We start from the raw sequence: 24,915 nt of genomic DNA, 5'->3' as shown, positions 1-24,915 counted from the left end.
ATTATACTATTCTTTCTAATAGTAGCGCGCCTATACCTTACGCTAAGTACTTTTTTTGTCTTAGTAGCTAGACTTATTATAGAGAGATCTAATAATCTTATACTACTTATCTATTAAGTTAACTACTCTTTGTAGAGGCTAGCCTTCTAAGAGAATTATAAAGAGATATTATTCTCTAATAGTTATTTAGAGCGCCTTCTTCTTAAACTTATAAAACTTAGTAGTAGATATATACTTAGGCCTTCTGTAGAACAGAAGCTAGCCTATAATTACTTATAACTTATTACTATAGCTATCTACTAGTAGTTAATTATTAAAAGAAAAATCTACCTAGCATATTCTATATATATACGCTAGAGCTTTGCTAAAGATAAGCTAAACTATATTTAAGTACGCATTAATAAAGTCTTCTACATCTTTCTTAGGTTTATTAGGTAGCTTCTAGCTATCTAGCTTAAGTATTCTTAAAAGAGTATTAGCTACAACATTCTTCTTACTAGCTATATAGATAATATTAAACTTCTATATATTAAGAAGTGTAAGCTACTAAGTAATTAGAGCTCTAGAGAGATCTATTGCGCTTTATTAGAGTTGCGTAATAAGCGTCTTTACGTTTATCTTAACTTAGAAGTTTACTCTATAGATATAGAACTAAAACTTCTTTAGAGTAAGTAGAAGAGCCTTGCATTTATACTTGCTTAAATTCTAATTTCTCTTAGTAGTAGACTAAACTCTACTCTTAAAGCATACTAAGTAATAATAGCTATTTAAGTTAAGCTACATAATAACTACACTCTAACTCTTCTTACTACTATTAACTACAAGAATAATCTTTTAGATAAGCTTAGTGTAATTAATAGAGACTAGCGCTAGAGTAGTTATTAGAGCTATTTTAAGATATTCTATTACCTACTTCTACTCTAGGCTCTATTTAAATAGTGTATTCTTGCAGAGAAGCTTAAACAAAGAGGCTATAATAATAGTAAAATCTAGTACCTATACTCTATAGTAAACGTAGATTCTAATAAATATTTAGACTTTCTTAGCGTTGCAACAATCTAGCTAACGCGTAATCTTGTTAACCTTCTTCTTATTAGAGTAGTAGCTATACTTATTAATTTAATAGCTAATAATAATTATAGAGAAGTAGTAGAAGTTAGACTTATAGTCTAATATTATTACGTCTACGCGCTTAATATCTATAAGTACTTTATTAATATTTAAAAGGTGTTTAGTAACAAACTACCTTATATCTAGTTCTACTTTATAGTTGCTATAGCGCTTCTTTAGCCTCTTAATGCATACGTTATTAAGATATAGTATATACCTATCTAGAATATAGTCTCTATAGATCTTTATTATAACACGTACAAACTCTACTAGAGAGTTTATTATACTTATTAGAAGCGTATATTATTATATAAGTTCTAATAGTGTTAAAAAGGCTATTATATCTCTTAAGTTTTTATATAGTTCTACTTAGTTATATTCTAAAAAGAAGTCTAGTAGACTTATAATAACACAGCTAGCAAACTTCTCTAAAAACTTATTAGAATTAGGTAGTAGGTTAGCGTTATAAATTATAACTCTATTAAGCTTTTAAGCGTTGTTAATTAGGTAATACTTTTTATCTTTCTTAGTAACTAAGAACTATAGGTTGCAATACTAGCTCTTATATAACTCTAAAGTACCTCTATTAATATAGTTCTAAATTATATTAATTATAACCTACTAAAGCTTTCTTAGAATAGAGAATTAGTTAACTTTCTAGACTTAATATAGTACTATATTAATAACAACTAGAGAGATAACATCTCTACTAACTCTTTCTAATTCTCTAAAGTTCTAGGTTAGTACTACTTCTTATTAGTAGAGAACTTCTAAGAGTATATTCTTCTTTATTAGTAATAACTCTAATAAGATTTTTATTTCTAAAATGTGTTTAGGTGTTATTTAAGTGCCTTAGAGAAATATAGCGTATTATAGCTTAAAATACTTAGTAAATAGAGCTAATTAGCTATTAGTATTAGATATTTACTTTACTAACGCTCTCTTCTTCTAGTCTAACTACCTCTTAATAGGTTGCGTTAGTTAGCTAGAGTTATTAATAGATTTAATCTTAACGCCTTTACGCTTATAAGCTCTATTAATCTAAGCGTTATTTAGCTAACTTACTATATACTTAGTAGGTAGGCGTGTAGATTTGCGTAACACTATAACTATATTAACTTTTAGTGTAAGGCCTTTATTTACCTTAGCTAGGTTCTTTACCTAGAAGGCTACCTTACTCTACTTTATAGTGTCTTTGTTACTAATACTCTCTATAATATTACTTAGAAGTTAGACTAATAGCTCTTTAACGTCTTCTATCTTAAAAATATATAAGCTTTTATTATCTCTTATTAGTAGGCTTCTATTAGACCTAAGGCCTATTAACTTACTATTTAATCTTAATAAGTACGCTATTAGATCTTTTCTAGAAGCTCTACGCTTCTTCTATAGAACCTATTTACTAATAAGTTATATAAGTATCTAACTACTATTTAGTCTACTATCTCTAACCTTCTCTATTATTACCTCTACTATCTCTACATACGCGTACGCTGCGCTATCTACTAGCTCTTTAGTTACGTACTAGAGTGTAGCGCTAGCTACTACACTTCTATATCTTTTTCTACTATAAGTCTAGTATAAAAACTAAGAGCTATAAGCTTATTACTTCTAGTATATATAAATCTTATATTAGCTTAGCTATCTGCGCTAAAGATATAATAGTACGTTAATCTATTAGTTATATACTTAATACGCGCCTAAGCGTCTATTAGAAAAGAGTTACCTAGAATAATTAGATTAGTACAGAATTCTATAATAAAGAAGTTTGTTTAGACTTTAATCTACTCTATAATAATAGAGACACTTTAGATAATACCTATAAAGCTTACTATACTTCTATTTATAGTAACTATCTAAGCAGCTTTTATACTACCTAGTAGTAATATAATTAGTAATATAGCCTACTTAGCTACTTCTCTCTTAATAGTGTTTAGCTTAGCGCCTAAGTCTAAGAAGTAGAGAAAAGAGTTTCCTCTAATATTAATAGAAACCTTTAGGTAGTCTTAGCGTAAGTACTTAATACCTATTAGTTAGTTATACGCTTAATTATCTCTTAGGTAGTTATAATCTGCGTTTTTAGAGTTGTACTCTTAGCCTTAATCTATAATAATATACTATTATATATAGCTAATCTTCTAGTTAGTCTAGTATTCTACTTTTAGGCTATAGTAGTTAACTACTCTACTAGCTTCTACTTCTACTAATACGTAGTTAGAGAGAGTGCTAAGAGTAATTATATTAACTATAGCGCCTAAGAGCTTATTAAACTTCTATTCTTCTTTCTCTTCTTATAGCTTCTCTTATCTAGCTTATTACTTTAACGTCTTAATAATATTAACTTTAAACTTATCTAGCTTCTTATTTATATAGTTAGAGTTAAACAGCGTCTTATAGACTTTAGGTATATTACTAAAAAGAGTACTAATCTAAAGAAAGATTAAAGTGCCTAGAATACTATAAATTATAGCCTATGTATTAGACTTAAGCTTATTAACAATCTTACACTTTCTTAGTTACTTATTAGTTATCTTAGGCTTTAGTTCTAACTATTCTTATAGTATTCTAGATACTCTATTATCTAGTTATATAAGATTATCTTTTTTATTAAATTAAATAACTCTCTTCTTATTTAGCGCCTAATAGCTTAAAGAGTGTTCTATTCTATTCTTATAACCTTAGAGATAAGAGATATAGTTGTTACTAGGTCTTTATAGTATTATCTTCTTCTAAATCTTAGAAGAATTATAAAATACTGCCTTCTTAGGTTCTAAGAATACTCTAGAAATAGTTATAGCTGCAATAGTATTATTACATTAATTTAGGTTTGCTAGACGTAGATAGTAGTCTAATTTATCTTTAGTAAAGATGCTTAAAAGCTTCTAGAATTATTCTACGTTATCTACTTAGAGGCTTCTAGTAGAGTCTAGTATAAGCTAAACAGAAATAGCGTTATTCTCTACACTAATTAGAGCCTTTAGATTACTAAACTAGGCGTTAACTATAAGAAAGTTAATATTCTTCTTTAGAAATTATTGCTTAATCTTAGCTAAAATGCTCTTAGCCTATAGCCTCTAGCCTAGGTTATTAATACAACTCTAGAAGTTCTTTAGCATACTCTACTAAAGTATATTCTATTTATCTATATAAAGCTAGCTCTTGTCTATATATACTTAAAGAGTTAGGTAGTTCTACTTATAATAGTTGCTCTTATTATATACCTAACAATTTATAGTTACTCTAAGAGCCTATCTATTTGTAGTACCTTAATTATATCTAGTTTCTAAATTCTAAAAGCCTTAGAAGTTATTATAGAAAGTCTAACTAGTATTCTATTAGTAACTACTATATTACTACTACTACTAAGGTTAATACTAGTTATTTAGCTAGAATTGCCTCTAGCCTTAGAGTAGGTACGCTCTAAGGTAGTTCGCGCGTTTATTAGCTTAATAGTCTACTTTACTACGTATATTAGAGTTGTTTATAAGTTTAGTTTTACAGTAGGTCTACTAGATCTTCTATAGTTCTATCTCTAGGCTAGTATAATTAATCTTTAGATTAAGTATTTTATTAACTAAGTTATCTACCTCTATATTAGTAGGTGCTTTTTCTAGAGAAGACTAGAAGGTATAGAGCCTAAGTAGCTTATCTTAGAGTAGAATGTTAAGCTTAAGTAGCTAAAAAGCCTGCGTGTAGTTATCTTAGAGAGTTAGTGCTAGTTACTAAGGTTACTAATAGGCTATTAGCTGCGCTAGGTTAAATTTAACTTCTAAAATAATCTCTTTAACTACTTTAGAGAGGTTAAGCATATAAGCTTCTTTCTCTACTTCTAGATAGGTAGTAAGGTAGTTACTAATTTTAGTATAGTTAAATGCCTTTAGGTTATTAGTCTTTAAACTAAACTTATTAAGTATCTTTATAGTATGCCTAAAGAGTAGTCTCTTAACTAGATAGAAACCTTAGTAATCTTTATTAATAGTTAATACTTTAATATAGCGCTTACTATAAATCTAAAACTTCTATAGATACTCCTTAATATTTAGATTAGACCTTACTTAGTACTAGAGAAGCTAGTGTTTAAAGTACTTAGCCTAAGCTTTTTGTTAGTCTTTGTTATTAGTACAAAAGAGCTTTCTAAGAGCCTCTCTAAACTTCTTCTAGAATTTAGTAACTAGAGCGTTAGAATATTTATTTAAGGCTTAGATAATTACTCTCTACTTAGATTTATAGTATACTAAAAGGTAATTAATCTTTATCTTATCTATAAACTTATAATACTTTAATATATTCTTAAAACGCTTAAGAAATGTAGTAACATTAGTTCTATTAAACACTAGAACTATCTCTAATAGGTATAAGAGAAGCTAGGTAGAATAGACTAGAGAGTAATTGCCTAGCTACTAGAGAGACTAAGCTATTATCTAAAGAAGCTTTACTATATTATTATTTTAGAGTTATACTAGAGGTTATACCTAAGGCTACTAGCTAGCAGTGCCTAAGAACTCTAGAATATCTAGTATTTTAATATTCTTCTAGAATAATATAAGTGTTACTTTAGACTTTATAGGCTTAGTTTAGAGAGGTAAAGATAGTTATTTAGTAAACTAGGCTTTTAAAGGGGCTTTAGCAACTAACTTAGATTATTTATTAACTTTAGCTTTATTAGATTAACTCTTACTTATTTATATAAAGTAGTATATAAGTATTGTAAATAGTATAATAGCTAGTGTAAATATTAAATATATAAGTGCTATTAATTAGGTTTAACTATTTACTTACTAACAAAGTTAAGTGTTCTTTACTAGAAGAGCTATTACTACCTTTTTTATATACTATAATAGCTTTCTACTACTATTTTATTATTTAGCCTCTTCTTTTCTAGCTATACTAGAATTAAGATCTACTACGTTAGCTCTTCTAACCTTTCTTAAGTCTTATTATTTCTTCTTAGTAGAATAATATAGCTATATACTTTCTATTATATTATTTTCTATCTATGTAGCTATCTAAAGAGCAATTAGCCTAGTCTAAACCTCTTATCTAGCTCTTCTTATTACTTAGCGCAGCGCTACTACAGCTATATTATCTATTAGCCTAAGTAGTAGTTATTATTATCTAATTATTTATATTATTAGAGGTCTTCTAGTGCGCCTACTTTTTAGGTGTCTGTATAGTTAGGTTTCTATAGCTTACAGTTTGCTTCTACGCGTTTTTTAGGTATACTATTCTACGTATTATCTTATTCTCTATTTTATATACTTACTTATTACTTATTTTATTATATTGTGTAATAATTACGTTTCTTCTTTTCTAAAGCCTAGTTAAACTATTGTTCTAACAAGCCTTTAGTAGGTAAAATGCGCACTTAAAGGTAGCGCGTAGCTTTCTTAAGGTAGAAGGCTATATAGATTAAGTTTTAGTTAGTTACTATATATAGTAGAGAGATTAGAAGTATCTCTATTAAAATAAGTACTTAATGCAGTTAATTATATTATATGTATATCTAGTTGTTGTTATTGTCTAAACACTATTTAGACCTAGCTTTCTCTAGCGCACTAACTCTTAAGCCTAATAGCTATTTAGCCTATTATTATATTACTAGTTTTACTACTATATTATTATTTAAAAGTTATCTTAATATAAGTATAAATTAGTACTTATTTTAGTGTCTATATATTTTATAGAAAAAAAGTTAGTATACTTAAAGTCTCTAAGTCTAATACTTTTAGTAAAGAGTTAATAAAGGCTAAAGTCTTATATTAGCGCTACTAATTATTATAGTCTAGAAGATTTTAGCGCTTTAGACTTACTTATTAATTTCTATCTAAGCGCTATACTCTTAGAATAGCCTTTTTTATTAGTAGCTACTATAGTAGTACTTTATACTAGAGGCCTAAATATATTACTCTTAGTAAAGTTAATAAGTGTTTCTTTAAAGGCGCTTATTAGTAGATTTATAGTAGCTATAGTAGCTACTAAAGTTACGCGTTAACTAGTCTATTTTATAGTTAATAGTATTTTTTTTATAAAGTATACTATTTACCTATTTACTTATAATAGAGCTATAGAATAATTAAAGTAAGTAGTTTTATAAAGGCTATAGTAGTTAGAGCACTTTAGTATATTTTAGTAGCTTTTAACTAAGCCTTTATATATAGCTAATAGCTTACTATATCTAAAATAGTAAGCTACTCTTATATAGTTTATAATTTTATAATACCTTTAATAGCTAGAGTTATATAGTAAAATAAGTAGATTCTTTTAAATTTTCTTTAAATAGTTACTCTAGCTAAATAAATAGAAAGCGTAAACTAAAGTAGAGAAAGAAATAATCTATATAATTCTTCTATTCTTCTAGAGACTATACTATAATAGTTAAATACTTATAGGTTATACTCTAGTTTATAAAAGTACTTTATTATAAACTTTATTTAGTTAAGTAGAGATAAAGCTATCTAAAATTAATCTATAGTAGCTATTAACGCCTTAGACTATATAGTTAACTTAGCGCTTAGAAAGTCTAGTATTTTTACCTTTAACTACTTTAATTATAAGTTTATATAGTTTTTAGTTTATAAAATAAGCTTTAATATCTTTATTATAAAGTATAATAGCCTAACTAGTTTTTATAGTCTTAGCCTAGAGTATATTAAATAGAGTAATTCTATTTCTAATAGCTTTTATAATAGCTTTACGTATAGTAAATAGAAAGACTTATTATATATATACTACTAGCCTAAAAGTAATAAAAATATAATTATTTATAAGTAGTAGATAGGCTATAGAGCGTAGTACTAGCTTAGCTATTAGTACTACTTTTATCTTAGTAGCGCCTTTTTATAAAAGTATAAAATTTTTTAAAGTCTTTACTATATCTATCTAGAAGTAGTAGAATAGGCTAGTAGAGGCTTTAGTATTACTTCTAGAAGCTAGTAAGAAGTTAAATAATAAGTAAATAGCTTTTAATACTTATTTCTATAGTTCTTTAGTAATAGAAAGCTAAGTAAAGTTAGTAAAATAATTTAAATAGCTATTAATAGCTACAGCTAATTCTTAAATAATATTATAGTATATTTTTATAGTCTTTTAGTCTACCTAAATACGCTAGTAAATAGTATCTAAAATAGCTTAGTATCTTAATAGCGTACTCTTACTAATAAAAGCTATAGTATAATTAAGTTTATACTATTATCTTTTATTAAAGGTATATAAGTTTCTATAAGCTAGACTTTTAGAGTTATTTTATTAAGTTTAAAAAAACTATACTAAGTATAGTAAACTCTTAAGTATAGCTATATTAGCTATTCTAAACTATTTACGTATAAGTATAAATATTTAGATAGCTAAAGTAGTTAAAAGCTACTACTATAGATTTATTAGTGCAAAAATATTAGTAAAAAGTTAGAGTTCTAGAATTCTAAAAAGTTAGTGTTTAGTGTAAAGACTGTACAAGATATCACGGAAGGCACATCCTGTATCAAATTCGATGGGGACGTGGGCGACTCTTGGGACACTGACCTGTTCTTCTATGAGCGCAATAACTGGACCGATCCGCAGTGGTTAGCTGATTGGAAAAACAACGTCTTCTATCCTAGTATGTCTTTAGACATCTTTAGGGTTACACGCAACATTCTCTACAGGGCAAGCAAAATAATGATACATCGAACGGTTAGGACTGTTAAGAGAGCCTCATCGAGCACGCAGTCGGATGAGGAATGGTGGATGGGCTGTACTGAAGATTGAGATGAGGACTGGCATATGATTCCCGTGAGTATTATAGCGTAGTGGCACAATGTACAACCTAATCGCATGATGCCTCCCTCCCACTAAAGTAATTTGTCCAGCGATCAGCATGCCATCATATGTAAGTAGTCCAATGGCGGTGAGGGCATGTCCATTGTTCAGGTATGTACTTTCACGATGGTCTCTTACCTCCATCTCCGCATACACGATGGGAGAGCGGAGCTGGCAAACTGACACTCATTCACCACTAGACATGGTAATGTCAAAGAAGAAAGAAACTTGAGCGAAGGTCGATGAAGTATGAGAAACGATGATGAGAGAAGAATAGTATAGATTTGTGCTATCTAAGATATGTGACTTCTCTACATTTGCCGACCAGTACCAAACATGTTACCACAAAACCCCCAAACTCCAAAAAGATTTGCACCCATAAACAAGCAAAGTCTATTCAAGAAGAAAACAAACACAGTGTCATAATCGTAAGAGCATAAAGGAAGATGTCGTTATCGGGAAGTCGTGAAGGAGTGTGTGGGATGATGAGGGATACAGTGGGTGGATCTTCGCCGGCAAAACAGTCAGGGATGTGTCGCAACGAAGGAAACAATGTCCAGCATAAGAGGGCAAAAGTACTCAGGGGATGAAGAGCTTCGAGAATGCTCTCAACCCCTCTATATCACACTCGGCCGTACGCAGCTTCGCCTGGAGCAACTGCACTTCCGCGTCGTAGTTGGTCTTCAATAGGGCGACTCTTCCCTCCTGGTCCTTCACAATCCGTTGGAGATTGGCGGACGCTATTGGGGTGATTGAGCCCTTGCAGCTTTTGATGAGCTTCTCAATGTTGGTCCTGAGGTTCGTGACCGAGACGGAGTTCGCCTGACAGGCGATGGCCCTCAATAAACGAATCATCTTGTCTTCAGCCGTAAGTAGTGATGATGTTGACGGCAAGGTTGACGGGGGTGTCGCCGGAGTCGATGACGGAGTCGATGACGGAGCCGATGATGGAGCCGATGATGGAGTTGATGATGGAGTTGATGATGGAGTTGATGATGGAGTTGATGATGGAGTTGATGATGGAGTTGATGATGGAGTTGATGATGGAGTTGATGATGAAGTTGCTGACGGTAAGGCTGAAGAGAAGGGTGGCGGGCGAGGTCTCACGTCTGTTCTCTTAAACTGCCCCGTCTCGCATTGTTGAAGTGTCACTGTTGGGTAGTCCTTGATCTCAGGAAAAGGGTCGATAGTGTTCTCTGCCCATAGCTCTTTTGCGTGCTGTAAAGTGAATGCGCCCTCATGATGTTGACCACCGCATTTATTCGTCAAATGCTTGCAGCGTTCCCAAGGAGCTCTGAACACTCCAACCTCGTAACCTCGAAAAACACAATAGAGCGTCTTCTTGACCCTGGAGTTCTTGGGGTTCCCAGTCCGGGGCGTAACGGTGGTTTTGACCTTCTTGGACTTTGGCGGCGACTCGTATGCAGGTGGGGGTTCGTCATCGTCATCGTCATCGTTCTCGTCCTCATACTCATCCTCATCTTCATCCGCTCTCGCTCTCTTGTTCTTCCCTTTTCCGGTAGTGGGAAGCTTGGCCTTGTTCTTGGTAGGGGTCTCGCCTGAGAGCTTAGACGCTAGTGCGACTATTTCCGCCATGCGTTCCGGGTCTTCAAGATCTGTAGCGGAGGGTTGTGACGGAGAGGTTGGTGCATCCATGTCACCAAAGTCGTATTCGGTAAAAGGCGATTCGGTTCGCGTACGCGTTAGATCGATGGGGTCCTGAGAGGCGTTCGATGAGTCGATGACGACGGGTGAGTCCGATACCACAGTCGAGGTCGGCGGAAGTTCCGTTGACAAGTGTACATCGTCTGTTGTCGAACGATTCGAAGCCTCGCTCTTCAATTCCGACTCTAGCCATTCGAGTTCTTGATTCTCAAAATGGAATTCACAGCTGTTCGGCTGACGATACCCCTTGCTACAGGTCCAATCTAAGCTTACGTCAGATTTTGAGCGCTGCATGGATGTATCATGTCTTACAAGAGCGATCGCGTTCCCCGAGTCTGGGTCTCAAATGGCGCTCAACAGCTTGCTCGTCTAGACAACGACCTGCAGGTACGTTAGCAAAGAGCGGAAGATCTTGAAGGCGAAGTCTTACAATACCAGAAGCCGTCTCTATATTGTGCTCGTATTCCAGGTAATAGGAATCTCAGCAGAGTATTCCCGTAGAACTTGCGAGGAGGATCATTCGGTGAAGGAGTGGGCTTGGATGGACCGGCTGTCCCACTCCGCGAGCTTCTTAGGGTCGTCATAATGGAAACAGAATTTGAGAAACAGATTGGTTGTGTGACGTTTGAGGTTGATGGAGTGCTCTGTGTGCTTGGAAAGGGTTCCGCGACGGTACTTGTATACCAAGACCCTTCTGCATATCCCGTCGACTTGACGATTGGTTGACCACCGGGATCTCTCTTCGCTGCCTGTAGTCTCCAATACGTTTCGGTTATTCGACGCTTGACTCGAGATTATTCGTTCTGTCGGTGATGGGTAGTATCGGATGTGGTTGACCGACAAGATGATTACTTCTTGCCCCTGGGCTTCTGCTTACAAAAGGCTCACCTTGCATGTCGACTACTACCGGAGCACTCTTTTTTTCGAGCCGGATGCGAGTCGGAGCAAGCCTGAGTCGAAGGCGTGTTCTCTCTTCCGTTGCCAGTGGTGGGCCATGCCGAGAGTAGAGCGGTGTGGACAACGAAGAGCCGAAACTGTTGACTTGGAAAGCGCAAGTCGCATTATTGCGGTGGGGTCGATGGCTTCGTCGCCTGATGTTCACCGTTTGTGTTCGAGAAGTTGCGGTATGAGCTTGCTTTTTATGGCGTGGCATCTGCACGGAGGCAGGCTAGATGAACGGGGGAGGATCTACGGTCGGGGTAGTTCTGAGCCCGCTTGCCGATCCATTACCCACCCATCCACCCGCCGCTTGATCAAGGTGTAGGGTCGTTCAGTCGTGTCTTGCAGCGAGGGCGGAAAGGGGCAGTGGTACCTGCATACCACCTGCATTGACCGGCAAGTGACATCGCGCGCGTGCCGGCATTACCTGGGTACTGATTTGGACCGACAGTGTGGTGTGCAAGATCGGCAACAAGGAAGTAGTGTGTTCGCGTGCATCAGTTGTCCAAGTTGGGAAGCGAAGGTCTATTTCGGTCTTCGATACCCAGGTATGACGCTGGTAGACGTTAGATATCTGAGGCACCAAGGATCGTGGGCGGCAATGTGCGCCACTCCGCCTGGTGTTGTGACAGCCAAGTCACCTGTGGCCCTGAGTATGTAGCCCTACCGGAAGGTGCACTCAACGAAAACCACCATCATCGATACTACCCAGGCATGTAGAGATAACCATGCGGGCGCGCATCATCCAAGACTGTTTTACTCCCCGTAAATATATACCCATAGTCCATGGTACGTGAAGCTCGCAAGCCGTGCAAACCTTGGAAGGACTGGATACGTGTATTGCTTTTAGATGGTCGTACCGCTCTATCAAGACGTATCTACGTATGCTGATGAGGTCTTGTTCCGGACCTCTATGCCTGGAGCTTGATGATGCTCTCTAGCCAGAGATTAGGCTTCCGAGGGCAACTACCTAACACCAGCCCGAACCTGACCGCTGTCTGAGTCAAAGGCGCCCTGTGATCTCTTCCACGATCAATGAAGTCTTGCGCACGAGAGTGAGACCTCGGGAGTGTTACGCTTTGGCTTGCACCTACGTGGGTATGACATCATGCGCCGCGGAGCATAGGAGGTTATGTCACCTAAGTAAGTACAACGTTAGGATAACATATCAGGCGAACAGCCATCCGTATAAGACCATGCCATGCAAACGTATGCATCTGTTCTAGCGCTAGGTTCAACAGCATGGATAATATCTACGTACGGCGAGTGCAACTCTATGATAGCCCAAGGATGCGGTGCAAGCAAAGTCAAACTCGGTGACACATTCATTGCCTAATACATACAGCTAACTACACTTTGTTTGGAGTCTTGGACTGCGTCGTGTGGAAAGTAATCATCCTGAAACCTGCTTCAGTCATGGTGGGGCGATCTTGATGTTGTCCGCTGTGGCGCACCGTTGGATCGCTAGGGGCATCCTCAAAATCCTCGTCATCTTCATCATCATCTCCAGCACTCAACTCCTCTCCGCTGTCTTCATGTTCGTCACGGTCATCTTCATCATTACTGGCATCGTCATTGGTATTGTTGTTGGTATTGTTGTTGGCGTCGTTGTTGGCGTTGTCATCGGCATCGTCATCGGCATCGCGACCTTCGTCATCGCGCTCGTTCGTATCGTTGTCGTCAAGACCATCAGCCAACTGCTGTATTGCTAAAAATCTTGCAGCGTCTTCAGCAGCTAACCTGCTAGCCAATGACGTTGGAAGCTGAGTTGATGCAGTGCGATGACTGTCCGCTACCCCATCAGGTCTCCGCGCAGAAGCCGACGCGGACGCGGACGCGGTCGAATTCTGGGTTTGGCGTGGGGTAGCAACTTGGCGTCGCTTCGAAGTAGGTTGGCTCGAGCCTCCGGTATCTCCAGGGGCTTTCCTCTTGCGAGTTGGCGCGTCCGAAGTAGTGGCTCTCAAAACCTCCAGCCAATGCACTTGCCCGTTGGCGACCTGCCTCTTGCACTCCTCCACGCGGAGGTGCTCTTCGATGGCACTTGGATGTCTGCACCGGGCGATATTCGTAGCTTCGTGATTGATACGGAGCTGATCGTCCGCACTCGCCGTCTTGTTGTACTCGATACAATTGATACAACGTTTGTCGAGGCGGTTTTCATAGGGGACGCCACATTTCCCATCATGTGACTTCGAGCACCGTGAACAAGCTGGTTCGCGCTCACAACTGTCCAATGTGTCTCGCTCTGACCTGTGCCCAAAGCCTTGACAGTTGTAGCATTGGTTACGTTGACATTCTTTCGTGGTAGGTATGAATTCGTGCACTGAGAACCTATTAGTGGTCATGTTTACGATATGTCGGACGAAAACTTACGGCCATAGTTGATCATCAATGGTCGTGTGAAGTCGTTTGTAGCATCCCGGATCTTGGCAAAAACGTCGAGATTGCAAGTAGTGAGGTGTACGTCCTGGCTACCGACTGACCGATATCCTGTGATTTGATCCTTCTTCAATTTGAAGTGGCTCTCAAGCTCCGCTTTAGCCTGGGCGACGACCTTGGTTTTGTCGCCATTGGCTGGTACAGGGTAACCGGTAACTACGAGCATGTACTCCTCTTGGATCAGTCCGCAGCACTTGGCAGTAGAATCCAACTCCAGAGAAGCTGGAACTTGCTTCTTCAGCACTTTGAACAGGTCTTCGGATTTGCTGATGTCGGTCGTGTTGAAGTGTATTTCGTTGGCTTTGATCTCAATAGCTGCGGCCTGGTTGTAGCCTTCCCCTGCGGCACGCATAGTCGAGATGAGAAATTGGCTGTAATCTCGCCTGTCTAAAAGAGTGGCAAGATCGGTGTTCGATATGTGGACTCGAACTCCGCATCGTTGAGCTGGAAATGTAAGGCGGGTAGTACGAGGAGCACGAGGAGCACGAGGAGTACGAGGACCACGAGGAGCCATAGTTGTAGAGTTGATCGATACTGGAATGCGTGGGAAGTGAAAGGATGCTGACAACCGAACGTGTTGATTCCCTGGTCTTTTAATGCTGCACAGCTCAGTTCGCACCCACATCAGCTGTATTACTACTACTGCTACTACTGCTACTGCTACCACATCTGTTTCAGCCCAAACCGGCCTCCGAACGAGAGAACGTCCTTTTTGCTCTGTACGGCGAGTAATATCGGATGATTGCCACGTCATTGTCAGTGCTTGAAGCTCGGCCACGCTCTAGAGTTAACGACATACCAACGCTTAAGCGTGTAGGAGTAGATGCGCAGCCAGATGTCCGACGGATACTCGTCGATAATCTCGGGTTCTGCAAGATCCATTGCCGAAGTGGGTATTCTATCCGAACTCAACAATGATATGCATGAGAGTTCTAGCGTGAAGACTAGAAGATGCGCGAGAAGAAGCTGGCACTGTGCCGCCAGAACGACCGGGAACCCGAGATCTCACCGGGTAGCCTAACATCAAAAAGCAAATATTCGGGCATACGACAGTTTCTGACACTCTCACCGCCCCATTTGGCTACGACGACGCAGCTACGCCGAGAATGTAAAATTCCATCAGCCATGGAGAGCCGGCCTCTTGGTGGGCGGTGAGCTCCACAGGGGAGACCGTCGTCGGTGTACGTTGGGTAGAGCTCGGCTCGCTACTAGCCCTCGCGTATACCACGTGAAGGCAGCATCGTCGTGCGCGTAGTAGCACTTAAAGGCCCTTATGCGACGGCTATGGACACTCATGTAGCGACAAGTATCTACTTTCCATTATTTTGAGGGACGAGCATCAATGTCCTCTACTCAGACTATCGTCTAGTCATCCTTCGATCCTCTTTTCTTCCCATTCCGACGCCGCGGCCATGTGGTTTTCTAAACCCTCGCTGCCACAGAAGCGAGATTTCACTTTCCTGCAGGCCAACGTCAACGGCTGCTACGATGGCCAGCAAGGCCTGCTGCAGCATGGGGCCAAGGAAGACCACTGGGATCTCATTCTCATCCAGGAAGCCAATCGGAGTACGGAGAAGCTGAGCGAGCGCTCGTACGGCTATGCTCTGATCAAGATGAGCCGTGTACGTGAGCAGCCTGGCAGAAACATTTCGACTTGTGTCTATGCCAGGATGAACAGTCCTCTTGGCGTACCCGAGTACGTCCCCCTCGAAGAAGAAGACTGTTCTTGTTCCGGCGAGGCTCGAGAGTCGCATATAGAGCACATATGCACCGTTTGTTACGACTTGCCCGACGGCGGCCGGCTTTTTGTCACCAACACCTACAACCGCACCAGCGAAAAGATACCCGTGGATTGCTTGACGGCCCATCTCCATTACGTAGGCTACCACTTCGACGCAGGCGACTACAACATGCACGACAGCGACTGGGACAAGGATCTACTAAAGCCTAGACCCAGAGCCGAACCCCGTACGAAGCTCTTCATGAAGCAGATCTATGACTACGGTCTACAGCTACTCACCAACACATTTGGAGAGCCCACGTGGGCAAACGGGTACCTGTCCTCTATCGTCGACCTGGCCATGGCCTCGCCTGAACTAGAGTGCGACACGGCAAAGTTGAGGAATGATTTGATCATGGGTGGGATGGACCACGTACCTATGCAGACCACCGGCAAGGTACTCACCGATTCTCAACCCGTCCTGGGTCGCAACTGGAACAAAGCAAACGAAGGCGCAATCACAACCGGTATCAAAGACCACGTGCAGGCCGCGCAGAAGCTACCCATGGACACTCGCTCGCAGGTTCAAGACCACGCACAAAACTTTGTCGCCGCCCTCCAACAACTCCAGGAAACCCACATACCGCGTCATGTTCATTCGACGCGTCTACGCTACGACACCGACACTCCCGAGATACGCAAGCTCGCAGCCCAGACCAAAGCCGCAGGTCTCGAACGTGATACGGCGCATCGTCTATCGCGTCGCATGCACAAACGCTACGACTATCAACGCAGTCTCCGAAAAGCCATCTTCGCTCCGTACCACCAACGACAGCGCAAATGGTCGCACCTGGACGATCGGCTGCGGAAGCTTCGAGACCTTGAGTTCCGCAGACAGTGGCGAAGCTCGTTCGCAGGTGTCTCGAAGTGGGCATGGCTCCGCTATACCAAGCGCAAAGGGCGCGCCCGGGCGCCTGTGACCGTGCCCAATCTCCGCGTGCTAGACCAACATGGCAACGTTGTCGGGCGAACGAGCAGTGCACACGAGAAGGTTTCGACCCTTCGCGAAGCCTGGTATGGCCCCGAGCAAGACGTTCAACCAAACGACGAGCCGATGTCTTGTGACACGGAGACGTCCGGAGCGAGGGGACCCCTTTGCCCATTGCAGACGATGAAACGAGCCAAGTTGAAGATGATCTTCAAGAATTTGAAGGAGCGCACTGCGGCTGGTTATGATGAAGTTGGCCCTCGGTTTCTCAAGACCTTTGGTCCGCTGTTTATGACGTATCTCACACATCTCTGGAATGCTTGCCTCCGGCTGTGCTTCATCCCCGACATCTTCAAGATTGGCAGAACCATCCCCATCGCTAAATTCGGACTTGGAATGATCTACGACCTGGCGAATCAGTTTCGACCAATTTGTCTTCTGTCGACTCTGGGGAAGACGCTCGAGTCTTATCTAGCAGACGTATTAGCCGGATATGTCCGTCTTTTTAAGCTCTTGCCGAGTACACAGTTCGCAGCTAGAGGCCGCTCCATCAACATGGCCTTACTCCTGCTTCTCGAACTCATCCAAATGGCGAGGCGATCCAACCTAGCTCTCGCCGTCATGTGTATGGACCAACGGACGGCGTTTAACGCTGTTCTGTTCAAGGAACTTCTTCGTGTATTTCGTGCCAAGGGTGTTCCGGAATGGATTATCTCTATCACGCAGTCTTGGCTCAGTGGACGTTGGACTACTATCCGTATCCCTGGTTTCGAGTCTGCGCCGATGCGATGCGGTGGTCTACCACAAGGGAGTCCATTTTCGCCCATCCTCTTCGCTATCTTCACTTGCTTCTTACTCGAGGTGGTAGAGCTGGAGTGCGAAGTGGGGCGTGTCTTCAAGTTTGCTTACTCCGATGACACGTACATCGTCGTCATCGGAACATCACTCGCGGAGATCAAGCCAGTGCTTGCTAGTCAATACAGGGCATGCCTGGCATGGGCGGAAGAGTCAGGCGCAAGTTTCGGTGCACACAAGACCAAGATCATCCACTTCGCCTCACCAGCCCAAAACAACGACAGGCCGATGTCGAAGCACATTCCTGGTTTCAACGACAAACTAGAGTTCGATTGTACGACCACCGGTGACGATGACTACATGACCATCCTTGGTGTACGGTTTGCAGTCGATTCCCAGGGCAACCTTACATGGGCAGCGCATTGGCGTCATCTTGAGAAGAGGTTCGACGAGCTGGTGACAGAGTTCAGCCGGATCGTCAAGTCAACATACGGTCTGTGCATCGTAGACGCCTCGCACGTCTTCAAGGCTGGTGCCCGAGCGGCGCTCTTATCCGGATCTATCGCGTGGATGGAGTTTTGCGACGACCCTTGGTTCCTTCGGAAGCCCTCTGACGAGCCCTACCAACCGAACTCCGTCAAGGATGACTCCGGGATCTACACCCTGGCTGGCTCTTTGAGGCCGTATTACACGCCAAACTCTGTCCGACTCAAGCGACAGAATCGACTTCAGGAGATGGGCGACAAGTTCACGCGCATGGTGATCGGTTCATTCGCGAGAACGCCTCGTTGGTTCCGCCGTGCCGAGGTCTCTCTTGAACCGCTGGACCTTTTCGCATATCGCTCGAACATGACTACGCGTGCGAACATCATGGGGACTCCAGAGTGGGACACCATTGTATCCGCTAGGAATCGAGTGCGAGACTATGCGCGAAAGGTTTACGTCGACCCTGATCGTGACCTTCGCGAAGGCCGCGGCCACAACTTTGTCGAGCCAATGACTACACTGGAAGAGCAGGCAGCCAAGTGGAAAGAGACTGCGGAAGCCGACATCGAACTTCGGGCTCAGACTCTGAAGCAACGCAAGAGGAAACGGGCAACATTCGAAGAAGACTCTTCCGAGGACAATGTCGCCGATGGCTCCATCTCGCCAGACGGTGCAGACGCTGTGGCAGAGTTCCACGCCACCGTGGGCATTCCTCCCGAGGATGAGGACGGCGATGAAGTCGACGATTCACGGCCTCAGCGATTGAAGTCTCGACTCAAAGCCAACTCGAACGCGTGGAGCGACGAGGTCGTCACGAACCACTACGAGTACTGGCGTCAGGCGAGGCTCAAGGAGTTTGTCAAGGCGTATCCTGGCAGAGTCGTCCCTGCGGCTTTGCGAACCACGTGGAGCCGGCAGAATGTCAAGCGGTACGGGAATCTGAGCAGGCCCCTTGACTACCTCCTCTTCGGCCTCCGTACCGAGTATATCGGTCTTCTCCACCATCGGCGCGAGCTGTGCGGCTCCGACATCGACGACTCCCACTGTCGCAAGTGCAAGGGTCGCGACAGCCATTACGAGACGATCACTCACCTTCTCCATTACTGTCCCGCGTTGAAGAAGGAGCGTCAAGAACTGTACAACGAGGTGTTCTCTACCGTACCATCTATTACGAGTTACGCCGACATGAAGAGAGACATCATTGAGAAGGCGCCTGAGCTTGTGGCTATGTATGTTCTTGAGCATTTTCCGGTTGATCAGATAGAGTGGACGAGGAAGAACATGTTGGATTTGATCAAGGAGCCAGAGGAGGGCGATGACTGAGTGGATGGGCGAAGTAGGGTGACTTTGCGGAGCGGGATGACCTTGTAGATCATGATGGACGCAGTGAGGGTGATGGACGGCGCTAGACGCATGGATGGCGATGCGCGTGTGGATGCTGATGGACGCCGCAAGGGTGCTGGACGGTGCTAGTTGCATAGATAGCGATATGCGTTTGGATGTTGATGGCGATGGGCGTTTGGATGGCAGTGGACGCAGCGATGCTGGGCGGTGCTAGACGCATGGATGGCGATAGGCGCTTGAATGTCGATGGCGATGGGCGTGTGGATGTTGATGACGATGAGCGTTTGGATGTTGATGGCGATGGACGCATGGATGGCGGTGGACGCAGCGATGATGCTGGGTGGTGCTAGACGCATGGATGACGATAGGCGCTTGAGTGTCGATGGCGAGGGGCGTGTGGATGGCGATGGGCGTGTGGTAGTCGATGGCGATGGCGATGGACGCATGGATGGCGATGGACGCATGGATGGCGATGGACGCATGGATGGCGATGGACGCATGGATGGCGATGGACGCGCATGGATGGTGCTGGGCAGTGCTAGACGCATGGATGGCGATAGGGGCTTGGATGTCAATGGCGATGGGCGTGTGATTAGCTATGGGCGTGTGAATGTCGCTGGAGATGGGCATGGGGAGGGTCATGGATAGCCATGGATGTGTAATAGCTGACGGAGAGTGTCGTGGTTGTGAAGTGTCGTCGTCGCCGGTGGACGGTGTGGTGGAGTGAGTCGTCGTTCTCGTTCTATTGCAAGCAGGCGACGTCGGGAGCGATCGTAGTTAGATGAGGCAGACCTCGATCTGGCCGTGGTAGTGGCGGTTTAGGCTGAGCTGGGCGTGATATGAGGTTGTAGCGAGTGCTTGTAGTATAGAGATCCGTCCATAGCGCAATTCATCCTGTGCCTCCTCAGCTTCGGCCCCATACGATCAAATACGTCAAATTCGTTCCAAAATACGATTCATTGCTCAATTCTGGTTTCTATGCCAAGTGATGTCACCTTCCACATGCCAGTTCCTGCTGTCTCAAGGTTAGTTTACACATCCTGTTCTTTGTGTGTTGTTGTCTTGATGTAGGCCTTGGGCCTGTTCGGTGGTTTCCTTGTGCGAAGTGGTATGTCTTATCTAGACAACGCGCCACACACTCTGCAAGCGAATTAGACTAACAGGAAAAGCAGACAGCCCGAGCAGCTCAAACCCCATACCGTATCGGGACTCGCAGACCGTAAGGTGCGAGGATGATATTGGTCCTTGCATGGTAAGTGCACCTTAGATCGCCAATGTGACGAACGAGGCTAATTTATCTGTTCTAGTCGTTCGTCGTCGCCACAGAAGCTGATCTGGCCTATGAAGGCAGTCTCTGCCGGAGTGGGTACGTAGGCGTGTTGTTGAAGGCGAAGGAGCAGGCCTTGTATAGCTGATCTCTCAGCTAGAAGGAAGGCTCTGGCTGCTGGAGTCATCCCTACACAAGGTAAGACAATCCTGACGAGTGCAGTATGGACACGTGCTGATCAAACTAGCAGTAAGCAGCACATCTGACAGACAAGCATCGCACATACCCATCCGAGTGCTCAGGAAGAGCAAGTACAACCGTAGGTCCCCGTCGCCAAACTTCTCGGATCAGCACTGTGCTAATCGTCCCTAGTTGTATTTCGCATCCTTTGAGCTAAGGGTGATGGGCAAGGTTGCCAATAGACACCGAGTGTCCTTGCGACGAGCTCGCTAGCGAGACGCGAGGTTGTGGGGTGGGCTGGGCGAGCGTGGACGTTGAGGTGGATGATCGTGAGGATGATCACCATCGCGAAGGAGAAGGGTGTGAGCGGCATGAGTAGGTTTCTTGGCTGCTGCGCAAACGTGGACGGTGTCGCTAATTGGTAGTTGTGTGTGTGTTGTGGAAGCAACGAAGACACTGCAGTGCGGTCAGTACGTTACTCATTCTCGCAAAGTCGACATGCTGACTGACGGTGGCCAGCTTTATATACTCCCCCCTTTGACTCAGTAAGTCTCGACCACGTCCCACATCCATCATCACCAGATGGTCGTCGAAAGCGTCCCCCAATCGCCGTCGAAGGCGTCCCCCAACCACTGTCGAAAGCGGCCCCTCATCGCTGTCAAAGGCGTCCTCCAATCGTCGTCAAAGGCCCCCTCAATCGCCAGCAAAGCGCCTTCCGGTTGTCGTCAAAGCGCCCTCCATTGGCGGTCGAAGCCGTCCAAATCGTCGCCCGGGCGCCGTTGGATCTCTCGACTCCCATGACAGATTAGCATGAAGCTAACTCTTGCGCGAGCAGTCGCTGTGTGCGCGGAATTCGAAGCCCATGGTTCAGCATCGCCATCCCACGGTACTGCGATGACCCAGAGGCGACCCAGAGACGAGTAAGTGCCATTGGAAAAAGGCGGGTGCTGAAGGCAAAGGCTGACAGGCAGCTTGCAGCGAGCCAACCACACCTCCCGCATTCCATACGACTCATACGCGAGGAGATACTCTACGAAGAGAGAAGTATCGCATCTCCAAGAACCTCTGCCCAAAGTCCTACCCACCTGGTGGGTAGGCATCCACTGCTGATCTAACACAGGTCGGTCCGGATGGCGCCTCAGAGTTGCAGCCTGTCCGAGGCGAGGGCCACGAACCTGTTCCAGTCTTTCGGGGCTGTGAGCAGAGCCAATGCGACATTCCCCGCGAAGCCCGTGTGCTCCAGAGCAATCGGCTCTTCGACGAAAGCCGCAGTGGCTGCGCAATGCCGATGTCGATATCGCGGCCGGACGGCGTGGCACTTGTCAGCGTCGCAACGGCGGATGCAAGACGGCGCTGCTTGGTGAGCGCCGCGACGCGCAGGCGAGCGGCGATGGGGGAGACTGGAGGGCGGCAGCGGCAGGTGCTGAGTCTGGCTTCAGCTCGGGCGTGGGATGGTGGGCGATGGTCAAAGAGATGGACGCGTTCTCCGATCGGATACAAGGCGTCGCGGCCTCGTAGCGCGGACGCGGCGTGACTGGTGACCGGTGACCGGTGATGGCGATGGTGATGGTGAAGGTCAAGAGTTGGAAACAAGGTGTGGTGGACGCGTCTCCGGCCGTTGCATGTCGTCAGCGCGGGTACGTTCGGTGGAGGCGGGGAGCGGGAGGCATGGTGGTGCTGGTGGGAAGATTGTTGCTGGACGCTGAGGCGTCTTTTCGCTCGGGCGGCAGGTGTCGATCCGACACTGGAGAGGTCGGGTACAACTTGGGGCAACGAGAGAGCGCGTGCGGGGGCGTGCGTGGGGGATGTGGGTGGGCAGAGCTAGCGCAGCAGCATCCTTTGAATCAAAGCCCAAGTTGTCGAAGCTTTGTGACTGCTTTACTCTATGTGACGTGACATCATCGATTTGCAACGCGACGCAGCTATGTGGTTGCCGGTGCGCCGATATGGTGGCTCGCCCAGAATCGACCATGACGCCTGAGTCACGACTGGCAGCACGGACCAAGACCAGCCATTCAACGATCGGTCGTCCGCCGCGCGAACCAGAGTCCTCCACAGCGTCCACTCAACCAGGGTACGGGTACAGTCATACGCAGCCTCTTTTACAATGTCGTTGCAGTATAAGATCTCGCCTTCGCCTACCTCAATATCGTACACGATACTGCAAAAGTCATGGCATCCAAGAAATTCGCCTTCTGGAACGGTTTCCCGTTCATGACCGCCCCACGAACAAACTACTACTCCGCGCAGTTACAGTCGTCTCTGTTCCGTCTGCCACGCGAAGTTCGAGATGTCATCTACGCATACTATGTTACTGGAGACGATGGTTACCATTACGACAGTGGAACTGGCAAGATGCTCTATACAACTGAGCCAAGGCAAACAGTTCGCCTCGGTCTAACCATCACTTGTCGAATTGCCTATGAAGAGCTGAAGCACATGGTATTTAGGAAGATTCATTTCAGTACCCATCTCTCTTACAACGACGGGCGCTCCTATATGGGCTTAGCTTCTCGAGCAGGCCGTTTTAAATGCAGTAAGTCTACATCCACTCATGAACTCTCATCCTTCTCTCACTGACGTTATCTGCCTTAGTGCTTCGATACACCGAGCGTCAAAAGCGGATAATGCTAATCCAGGTGTTTGATCTGCTACAACACGAGGACTTCCTTGATCTCTACACTCGCTATCCATCGGTCAAAGCTTGGTTCAGAGAGCCTTTGCAACGGTCAGTGGCAGAGCAGGCCGATCTCCTGCTTGCTTCTGAAGGCCCTGGCGACGAAGGCGAATTAGCTGCTGGCGCATTCGACAGGGCTCTTCAATATGCACTACTGTGTGCAAGAAAGCGTAACGGTCCTGAGTTTGCGAGGCTTGCTGGCGAGACATTTGGTGCGGGACTGTGTCCCATCGATAGGCTCCCGGGTGAATCGCAAATGAATAAGTTCGTCGAAGGCGCATTGTACGATGTGTATTCTTGGGAGCCCGAGCCATGGGCAATGCCGGACGATGACGAGCTGGCAAAGCTCGAATCCCTGATCTGCCTTCCCAGCGACACCGACACTGATCTTCCCATGACCGACGAGGGCATCTTCTACTTTCCGGGTATGGATACCCACATGATAGCAGCTGCGGAACGATGGTTCTTCTCTGCGGCATCGATCGCAATTGACTTTTGTAAGTCGAACAGTCCATATTTCTACTGCCGATGTGCCTTCCAGCGGATATCCACTAACGTCAACAGTACGGCAGATGTCACCACAACGAAGGTGTAACTTGCGCAACCTCATACTGAACGAAAACTTCAAATCGGTGTCTCGGCCTGAACTCCATGCACGCGGCCTAATTCCTTTCTGTCTTGAGAACCCAAACCTTCACATAGAAAGGCGCATCGACTTGTTCAACAACTTACTTCCGGAAGGCTTCATATGGTTCGATACATTCGATCCCAATCACGAATTCGACTGGCTGAGACCTACGGAATGTTTTTGGGTACTGATTCCTTGGATCGAAGAGGCGTATAACCTTTTGTCATGCGGGATGCCATTCCACTCCTTCAGCTTAGTCATCGATGGCTCGACCAGAGAGATCTCCGAGATCTGGAAACTGATCAAGTACGCTGCGGCTACACAGGAGGCGCGACTCGAGCAATATCGGCTTCTGAAAGAGGACCCACCTCCTAGGTCACATTCGCTGGATTACTATTTCTGGTCGGCTCTCCCCACCAACTTTGCAAAGATGATCCGCGAGATAGTAGAAGGCTCGTCAGTCGTCAAGTTTGAAGGGGACGTAGGTGAGCCTTGGGATTCAGATGCGTTTTTGTTCGAACGCAAAGATTGGAGCGACGAGCAGTGGGACCAAGATTGGATCGATAATATCGTTTGCTACGGGATTTCCTCGAATCGATTCCGGCAGGCGGCAAACAGGTATGCTATCAAGCCATATGCGTTAAGGACGACACGTCGTTTCGTCAGACACGGAGAAGGCGACCCGAACGATGCACAATCAGGTGTGTGAGTGGCGTATCGGCTCTACAGTAGCTTTAGCTTGAGTACTGTCACGCCACGCCTGAGCATCTTCGCGACCTCCGACACCCATCTACAGCAAATACAAATCGGCCTTTGCGACTACATCACTGCATCTATCGTGCTTCTATCACAAGAACATGGTGTCTCAAGTAGATAATCCATC

General features: G+C 44.2%; 4 protein-coding genes across 4 annotated transcripts; 1 reads left to right on the top strand and 3 right to left on the bottom strand.

Moving 5' to 3' along the window:
• Positions 1–9,483: 9,483 nt before the first annotated feature.
• Positions 9,484–10,874, bottom strand: J4E79_010691 (uncharacterized protein; the record flags this gene model as incomplete). Its single annotated transcript, XM_049359526.1, has 3 exons — positions 9,484–9,764; positions 10,233–10,795; positions 10,843–10,874. The coding sequence occupies 3 exons, from the start codon at positions 10,872–10,874 to the stop codon at positions 9,484–9,486; spliced, it is 876 nt and encodes a 291-aa protein (XP_049206057.1).
• Positions 10,875–12,857: 1,983 nt separating this feature from the next.
• On the bottom strand, positions 12,858–14,299 carry J4E79_010690 (uncharacterized protein; the record flags this gene model as incomplete). The annotated part of the gene is made up of 2 exons (XM_049359525.1): positions 12,858–13,216; positions 13,882–14,299. The coding sequence occupies 2 exons, from the start codon at positions 14,297–14,299 to the stop codon at positions 12,858–12,860; spliced, it is 777 nt and encodes a 258-aa protein (XP_049206056.1).
• A 35-nt stretch (positions 14,300–14,334) lies between these two features.
• On the bottom strand, positions 14,335–14,829 carry J4E79_010689 (uncharacterized protein; the record flags this gene model as incomplete). The annotated part of the gene is made up of 2 exons (XM_049359524.1): positions 14,335–14,546; positions 14,751–14,829. 2 exons carry the CDS (start codon positions 14,827–14,829, stop codon positions 14,335–14,337), a joined length of 291 nt encoding a protein of 96 aa, XP_049206055.1.
• Positions 14,830–22,899: 8,070 nt separating this feature from the next.
• Positions 22,900–24,741, top strand: J4E79_010688 (uncharacterized protein; the record flags this gene model as incomplete). Its single annotated transcript, XM_049359523.1, has 3 exons — positions 22,900–23,169; positions 23,367–23,901; positions 23,969–24,741. The coding sequence occupies 3 exons, from the start codon at positions 22,900–22,902 to the stop codon at positions 24,739–24,741; spliced, it is 1,578 nt and encodes a 525-aa protein (XP_049206054.1).
• Positions 24,742–24,915: the final 174 nt, after the last annotated feature.

The sequence above is a fragment of the Alternaria viburni genome (genome assembly GCF_023758015.1).
Source record: "Alternaria viburni strain BMP 2772 chromosome Unknown scaffold_32, whole genome shotgun sequence".
In the NCBI taxonomy this organism is placed as follows: Eukaryota; Fungi; Ascomycota; class Dothideomycetes; order Pleosporales; family Pleosporaceae; genus Alternaria; species Alternaria viburni.
The sequence above is the reverse complement of the archived record's forward strand: the minus strand, read 5'-3'. Positions and strand labels throughout refer to the sequence as shown.